Here is a 9,154-nt window from a genome sequence, read left to right as displayed (position 1 = left end):
TAAAACTGCACATTTTAGAGTGGCCTTTTATTGTGGCCAGTTTAAGGCACACCTGTGCAATAATCATGCTGTCTAATCAGCATCTTGATATGCCACACCTGTGAGGTGGATGGATTATCTCGGCAAAGGAGAAGTGCTCACTAACACAGATATAGACAGATTTGTGAACAATATTTGAGAGAAATAGGCCTTTTGTGTACATAGAAAAAGTCTTAGATCTTTGAGTTCAGCTCATGAAAAATAGGGGCAAAAATAAAAGTGTTGCGTTTATAATTTTGTTCAGTGTATATGCTTGAACTTTTCAGTTTCAAAGCTATTTTATTGAGAAATCACAGAACAGTGTTGACAATACAGTTCCGCGCTGAATGATTCTGTGTGCGCACGATCTGCGCGTGATGTATGAGCTACTGTCTGTAATGTGTGTGTGTTGCTTAAAGAGTCATGGCAGAGCACTGAAGTCGACTAGTCGATTAGTCGGTGCAACCCCTACAATTGTTAGATATAAAATATGTTGTCATCTTAATAATTAAAGTTGGTCTGTGCTTTAAGCAAACATTAAAATAAGTTAACTTAGTAAGCCTAATTTATGCATGTAGATATAATAAAGTAAGTTCTTATAGTGGATCCAAGTTCAATAAGATATCATTCTGACGTTAAATGGGTATTAATATTGCATATTATTAATGCAAATCTGATGTAAATCCACTAAATAGTTTGTTTGCTTAATTTGTCTATCAATTAGTTGCACAAACTCAAAAGGTGATATTATTTCTATGCACCAAAACAAGTATATACAATTTATTGAATAAAAACTGATTAAATTAGTTTAGACATTAATCAGAAAAAACATTAAATAGAGCTAAAACGTCTAATTCTGATTAACAAGTATTTGCATGTGATATGTCCGCATGCTTTAACCAAAAACAAATGTTTCAAGTGCAATGGATTATGGGTGATCAATGCTGCCCATTAGTTTGGCATCACAAGTCCTTGCTGTTTAATAATTTCAGATGCTCACACTAAATGACCTAAAAGTTGACTTTATTTAACATTTTATGTAGGCTAATGTCAACTTTTGTACATTAGTTAATTCAATCAGCCTTTAAATCTGAGTTTGTCTTGTATTAAAGTGAAGGTTTGTGGATGTGTTTGACTGCAGACTCGAGGACGTGTTCTCTGGCTCACTGTCAGTACGGCTGTGAGGAGGTGCAGGGCGAGGTCCGCTGTCTCTGTCCGTCTCCTGGCCTGCAGCTGGGATCTGATGGGAAGACCTGTGTGGGTGAGAACAGCTCAATGACACCCGCTCTATTTTTGTTTGTTTGTTTTCTATGACTGCTCCAAAAATCTGCTTCATTTCTTTTTCAATTACAAGTAAATTCCTGAATCAAGATAATTGAGACACAAAATTACATAAAAGGTTAAGTCTTATTTTCTGAAAAAATGTATCAAAATTAAGTGAGGTTATGCTAAAACAAGAAAAACCATCTGGTTTTCCTTTGATTTAAATATATTTTTCTGACCTTATTGGCAATTTTTTTTAAGTTTATGCTTAAAAAAAAAGAAAAATAATGTTTTTTTTTCTCTCTTTGAATTAAGTTTAATTTTCTGATCCCACTGGCAGATATTTTTTCTTTAAAAACTGGGTGATTTTTCTTTGCTTAAAGCAAGAAGAAACACGGGGTCAGAAAAATAATCTTGTTTTCCCTTTGAATCAAGTTTATTGTTCTGGCATCAATAGATATTTGTCCCTGTTTTAAGCAAAAAACAAACAAACAAAAAAATACAACAAAAAAAAAAGATATATATATATATATATATAAAATATTTTTAATGGGGGAATTTTTTTTATTTTTTTTTTTTTTTTTTTTTTTAGAAAACAAGACTTAATATCTTAAGTCATTTTGCTTCTCAAGTAAATGTTTAGATATTTGTACTGAAAAATAAGACAAAAATACTGGAGAACAAGATCAAAATATTAAGTACTGTAAGATAATTCATGAAATAAAATCTTCTCATGGATAAAACATGGAATTTTATATAGTCAATATACCTTTTTTTCTAGTTGTGCTTTGCTCTAAATATTTAATCAGCTAGAATTTGTTAGTGAATGTATTGTCTATAAATATATATATATTTTTATCCTTAGCTAGTAATCAAGAACAGGTGGAGAAATCATGAAAATTCATTGGTCATGAGGTGTGGGAATTTGGATCAATGAAAGCAGACAGTCAAGATGCCTAATGAACTCATGTTGTTTCCCTCATTTTCGTTTTTAGACATTGATGAATGTGCAACTGGGAAAAACCAGTGTCCGTTCAACCGTCAGTGCACCAACACGTTTGGAAGCTACTACTGCAAGTGCCAGATGGGTTACGATCTCAAATACGTCAGTGGAAAATACGACTGTGTTGGTAAGAAAGAAACAGTGTAACTTGCTTTTGTGATTGACTGAATGCTGTAACAGAGCGAGGCAGTCACATTCTGGGAGTAAAAATGTGTTGAAGTTGTAAATGAAACAACGATTATTGGAGTACATTTTACAAGAAAATACTATTTTAGTCTTCTACTTCAAATTTTCACAATTCAGTGTGCTGCTTGCCATTTCTTTGTAATTATTTGTGAAATTTACAAGGAATTTCTGAGTGAAAAAGTAAATTATATCATTTTTTTAAGTGTATGAAATTTGAAGTTGTTCTGAACTCTGAAGCAGAATTTTATGGAAGCTTGTTTCCACCACGAAAAAAAATATATAATTGTGAAATTCTTCAAAAAAAAAAAAAAAAAGTCAGAATTGCGAGATATAAATGCAGAATTGAGATATTACCTCATAATTGTGAGATATAAATTCACAATTGGGAGAAAAAAAGTCAGAATTATGAGATAAAAAGTTGCAATTGCCTTTTTATTTTTATTTTACATTTTTTTTAAGTCTTTGTTTATTTTTTATTTATTTACCAAAAGTCAGAATTATGAGATAAAAAGTTGCAATTGCCTTTTTATTTTTATTTTACATTTTTTTAAGTCTTTGTTTATTTTTTATTTATTTACTTTTTTTAACTTATAATTATCAAATACATTTTTGCTTTAAATCAAATGTCTTCTGGAGCTGGTTGTTTGGTTCATGGATCTGAACTCAGAAAGATGCTCAGGAAATGTGAAAGAATAATTTGTGAGTGATTCATGCTTTATTTTATGTAAAATAATGAAAGTGTATGTCGTTTTTCAGATATTAATGAATGCGTGTCCAATACACATAAGTGCAGTCATCACGCCGAGTGCATCAACACTCATGGATCCTACAAGTGTAAATGCAAGCAGGGTTTCCGTGGCAGTGGATTTGATTGTTCAGGTGAGAGACAAAATCTAACCCGAAAGCAATGATTCAGTGAAATTACATTCATAATATGCAGTATTATAGATTGAAATGGTTGCTTTTGGCTGAAATATACACTAGTGATGAGTTTGGACACACTGACCGAATGCATGTTTCTTATGATCTTAAAGACCTTAAATTCTTTAATGCCTACAATTATTTTTGTAGAATATAAATATAAAATAAAATGCATATGTGTGAATTTCTTTACAAAATTAAAATGCTACAATTCACTTCATGCAAACTCTGAAATAATGAAGTATATATATATATATATATATATACAGTGTATATATACACACACACACATAAGAGTTTTCTTTTTTTTCTAGTGCAAAATATGCAAAATAGTCAGTGAGCAGCTGTGTCCAAACTCTTGACTTCTAGTATATATTTTGCATATGGATGTATAATTACATTTTGAGCTCATTTGTGTGAATATCTGTTTGTAATCAGCCAGGAAAGAAAAATCTGAAGGAAACATTAGCAGCTCTAAAGCGTTTCCTTTAAAGAGCCTTCTGAATTTCACAGGTGTCAGGCAGAGAGAGTCTGCGATTGAAATCCCACCTGTGTAAATATCTGCGTTTGTACCGAACACACTGAAGTGAAGGCCAAAGGAAACGCTTTTTCCGTACTGTCTATCTGCACAGTGCCAGAGCTGCACTTCTTTAGAAATGAATGAGAGTTTGAACAGACAAGAAACTATAGCAGAAATATTAAAGGAATAGTTTATCAAAACATAAAAATTTGCTGAATATTTGCTCCCCCTCAGGCCATGCGAGATCAGGATGAGTTTGTGTCTTCATCAGATTTGTAGAAATGTAGCATTGCATCAGTGTCTCAGCAGTGGATGCTCTGCAGTGAATGGGTGCCGTCAGAATGAGAGTCCAAACAGCTGATAAAAACATCACAATAATCCACAAGTAATCCACAGCACTCCAGTCCATCAGTTAACATCTGGAGAAGACAAAAGCTGAAACAAATCCAGCATTAAGATGCTTTTAACTTTAAAGCATCGCTTCTGGCTAAAATATCCATAATCCATAATAACGCTTCCTTCAGTGAAAAAGTGGTCTGGTCTGAATCAGGAGAGAGATCTGCACAGATCAAGCACCGTTTAAACGGCTCTAAACAAATATGTGGCTGGATTTTGATGTCTCATATTTTAGTTAGAAATGTCTTAATGCTGGATTTGTTTCAGCTTTTGTCTTCTCCAGATGTTAACTGATGGACTGGAGTGCTGTGGATTACTTGTGGATTATTGTGATGTTTTTATCAGCTGTTTGGACTCTCATTCTGACGGCACCCATTCACTGCAGAGCATCCATTGCTGAGACACTGATGCAATGCTACATTTCTCCAAATCTGATGAAGAATCAAACTCATCCTGATCTTGGATGGCCTGAGGGGGAGTACATGTTCAGCAAATTTTCATTTTTATGTGAACTATTCCTTTAAATTTAACTGAGATCTCAATAAATCTCCTGAACTTTGACCTCTGAGTATAATTTTAACTCATGTGAACCGAATCCTTTGTGTTTTTGTAGTCAAGCCTTTTTATCACAGATCCTGGGAAGGTGAGAAAGGAAATGCAGATGTGTTTCTCAATGGTGAGAAAGTTCAGAGATGCAGAGCAAACGTTTAACGGCTGTATGCAGAAAAACATTTCCTCTGAGTTCTGATCTATAGTGATATATATATGTATATATAAAACTAATTTATTATTTTTTATTTAAATTTATTTTTCAGTTGAATTGTAGTTAAAGTTCAAGGAAATCAACTGTTAATTTTAATTTAAAAGTTAATTAAATGCATGTTGTTTCCAAAGTCAATGAGTAATCATATTTAAAAAAAAATAAAAAATAAAAAATAAATCTTGATCACAGTATTGACCAAAATAATCGTGTTTATCATTTTTGTCATAATCAAGCAGCCCAAGCATTATCTAATATAAACTAACAATGAGAAATATATTTTTATAGCACTTATTAATATTGGTTAATGGTAGTCCATATGTTGTGCTATGTACAGTACATATATTAAATGTCCATATATGAAATACATATGAAGTAAAAACATATATGAAACCTATTAGAAGTTGGAACAATTTCATATATTAACAAAGTGTTACCATGCAACTTAATTATGGACCTTTGCGAATGGCTTCATGCACAACAGATGCACTTTGCACGGAGAAGCTTCATGCATATCCAAGCATATATAGTCTTGGAGTATATTATGCATGTTAAATGAATAATGCAATAATGTTGCAATTGCATGAATCAAATTAACATTTATCAAGCTTCATATATGCATTTTTGAATTTGAATGACTTCAGAATATAATTTGATATCAGCATAAAAGATTTAATTCCAGCTTTCTCATGCATTTAATTGCATCGTCTGTATATCCTGCAGCTATTCCTGATTTCCCCTCCAAAACTCGTATTCTGGGCGGCAAGTTTGACAACACCATCCCCGAGCCTGCGGTGACCGGATCTCCACGACTCCACCCGCAGCCCTTCGACTACGACGGCCCTTCGGAGCAGACGCCCGTGTTTCCAGAGGAGGAGAAGTTTTATGATGAAGAAGATGAGGAGGAGGAGGAAGAGGAAGATGACACAGGAAACCAGCTGGAGGGCGAGGAGCTGAACCCCAGAGGAGATGCTTTCTGTGAGTGACTCACTAAAAATATCCCTCTTTACACTTTTGACACGCTCCGTCCTATTTAAAGAGCTCATATACTGAGTAATGTGCTGAGTCCACTCACAGCACAGGATATACAGAGATACAGCTCATACACATGCAGGACAAACTGAACGAGGCATTATTAACTGCACACAGGTTTGGTTTGGTTTGGTGTGGTGCATTCCAGACTGAAATGAGAATCAACACACAAATACATTTGTGAGACATTGCTGTTACTGAAAGATTGGTATAATTGTGTTTCTTATGACCAAATTAATCTATGGAGAGTTAGGAATTTAGGGCAAAGATTAATAAGTTATAAGAATTGTTTTTTTTTTTGTTTTTTTGTTTTTTTGTATGCAAACTCATCATATAGTGTTATTTAAAAAAATATGTATATACTTTATAGCATTTATTAATATTTTAAATAAATTTTAATACATTTTAAGTGCTTTTGTCATTATTATTATTATTATTATTAATTTATTTTTATTTACATTTTATTTTATTGTAATTAGTTAGTTTTAAATTTTTTTCAATTTTAAAGTTTTTGATCTAATATTTTTTATTTTATTTATTTCAGCTTTGTTTAAGTTAACGAAAATTATTTTTAATAGTTTTAGTTTTAGCTAACAATATTTTAGTCATTTTAGTACTTAAACTTTAGTTAGTTGCAAAGGCAAGATTAATATTTTTTCTTCTAATATGAAATTTATTAATTTTTTTATTTCATTTTTAAGTTTTATTTCAATTAATGAAAATAGTTAATAGTTTTTTTTTTCTAACAATAATAACACTAATATTTTAGTACTTCAACCTAAACTTTAGTTCGCTGCAAAGACAGGTTTTAGTTTTGGTCATTTTAGTACTTGAACTTATTTTAGTTATTTGCAAAGGTTTGCGAAAGTTATGAAATTGACATCTAATATGAAACTGTATCTTATTTTATTTAAATGAACGATTTTAATAGTTTCATTTTAGCAAACAATAACAACACTTTTGTTTAGAGCTTTTTCATTTTTTGCTCCAGTATTTTTTATTTTTTTACAAAGCGGATGAGCGGGGTCTGTTTTCAGGGCATGCTGAGACTGAACCACATTCATCTGCTCTGGCGGCTCGAATACGGCCTGTATATGAATATCTACTGTACTACATGTACAGACAGGAGACTAAGAGTAGTTTCCCATTCCACAACTACATTTCCCTCTTAATATCTCCCTGTGAGAGGAAGCAGCACTGCATGCGGCTGCAGGAGGAAATAACTGGTGCTGGTGGAATAAGTGCTTATTAAACTCGTCTGATGTGAGCAGATGTAGGTGTGAAGTGCATCTGAACACATCAGCATGATCAATCTACATTTCCATTTTTTTGAATGAGTGTTGTTTTTAGTGTCATTGAGATACTATTGATATTTTGGTAATACTTTACAATAAGGTTCATTAGTTAACATTGGTTATCTACTTTAGTTACATGAACTAACATTGACTAATGGAACTTTATTGTAAAGTGTTACCAATATTTTTTATTTTATTTTTATATTTTCCATTTAGTTAACATTTTGTCATTTTAGCATTTTTTTTAATATGTCTATTTAGTTTAATAATTTTTATTTCAGTTTTAGTTTGAGTTATTTCAGTATATCAAGTTAAACTAAATGAAAACGAGAAATGGCAACTAGCTACAATTAAGTATGAGGTTTCCTTTATTTATTTATTTGATTTAATTAAACTATATTAATATTTAACTTTCCATTTTTAATTTTTGTTTAAAAAATGACTAATTTTGCATTTAATTTTTATTTTCGGTTTAAGTTTATTTTAGTACTTCAACCAAACAAAAATGAGAAACTAACTGAAATAAAATGTTGTTGTTTTTTTTCGGATTTTTTTTCTGGTAACATTTATGATTTTTTTTTATTACATTTTTTTTTATTACTTAACAATAATAACCCTGTTTTGAATACAAAAAAATATAGGGCTTCTGCTTTTAAATTTTAAATAAATTTAATTAAATTAAATTACTTTCCTGCAGAGTTTGCATTTTATTAATTAATAAATGTATTTATTTATTTTTGTCTTCAGCTGGATGGGTTAGTCTGAGATTCACAGGTCAGAATTTGTTTGTGAACCCAATCTCCTGCGTTCCTATGCATATGAATGGAAGTGAATGAAACTCAAGTCTAGTGTGACCGTCCCAAAACACTCGATTTGGTGGCAGAGACAAACTGTTGACTAATGAGAAAACAGCAGTGTCTACTATAGAGCTCACAAAAGATGAGTGAAGAGCCGAGGCGTAGAGCCATCAATCACACCGACACACACGATCAGTCACACTGAACCTCTGTGACCCGCAGGACAAACCAGCCTTAAAGTCAATTACACCTCCTTTAAAAAACATGTAAATGTTAGATTCAAAACGTTAAACTAAAAAAAAAAAAAAAATGAAAATTAGAAATGTTGCCATTTAATAAAATGACTAAAACTGAAATAAAAATAAATTAAAGCTACACTGCATATAAATGTTTAACAATATAAAAGTTTAATAAAAATGACAAAAGCACATAACAAAATGACTAAATCGTAGACTAAAATTAACATTAAATGCTAACATCTTGTTTCAAGAGTTTTTCGATTTTTCATTGGAAAATAAGACATTAATAATCATTAAGAATATGATTTTTTCTGTGTAGTGTTGTTACTGTTAACTAAAAGTAAAACTATTAAAAATGTATTTTTTATTTAAATAAATCTGAAATAAAATATAAATGTTAGATGAAAAACTTTAGACTTAAAACTATGAATTGAACATTTGAAATGTTGCAACGAACTAAAAAAGAGTTAAAGTACTAAAATGACAAACTGAAATAAAAATAAAATAAAACTGTGCTGTATATAAATGTTTAACTTATAATAAATGACAAAAGCACATAGCAAAAACTATTAAAACCTAAGCTAAAATTAACATTAATACTCATTAAGAATAGTTTGCATGTATATCTATCTATCTATCTATCTGTCTGTCTGTCTGTCTGTCTGTCTGTCTGTCTGTCTGTCTGTCTGTCTGTCTGTCTGTCTGTCTGTCTGTCTGTCTGTCT

The 9,154-nt window shown here is 31.3% G+C and overlaps 1 protein-coding gene across 1 annotated transcript in view; it reads left to right on the top strand.

Moving 5' to 3' along the window:
• The window catches only part of LOC107716598 (epidermal growth factor-like protein 6), a 22,279-nt gene that overhangs the window by 9,782 nt on the left and 3,343 nt on the right, over positions 1-9,154 (top strand). The window contains exons 5-9 of the mRNA XM_016523095.1: positions 1,160-1,279; positions 2,277-2,411; positions 3,227-3,349; positions 4,921-4,983; positions 5,791-6,045. Coding sequence (XP_016378581.1) covers positions 1,160-1,279; positions 2,277-2,411; positions 3,227-3,349; positions 4,921-4,983; positions 5,791-6,045 — 696 coding nt within the window. The remainder of the gene's footprint in view (positions 1-1,159; positions 1,280-2,276; positions 2,412-3,226; positions 3,350-4,920; positions 4,984-5,790; positions 6,046-9,154) is intronic.

This window comes from Sinocyclocheilus rhinocerous, unplaced genomic scaffold (assembly GCF_001515625.1).
Source record: "Sinocyclocheilus rhinocerous isolate Xijiao unplaced genomic scaffold, SAMN03320098_v1.1 scaffold4165, whole genome shotgun sequence".
NCBI lineage: Eukaryota > Metazoa > Chordata > Actinopteri > Cypriniformes > Cyprinidae > Sinocyclocheilus > Sinocyclocheilus rhinocerous.
The sequence above is the reverse complement of the archived record's forward strand: the minus strand, read 5'-3'. Positions and strand labels throughout refer to the sequence as shown.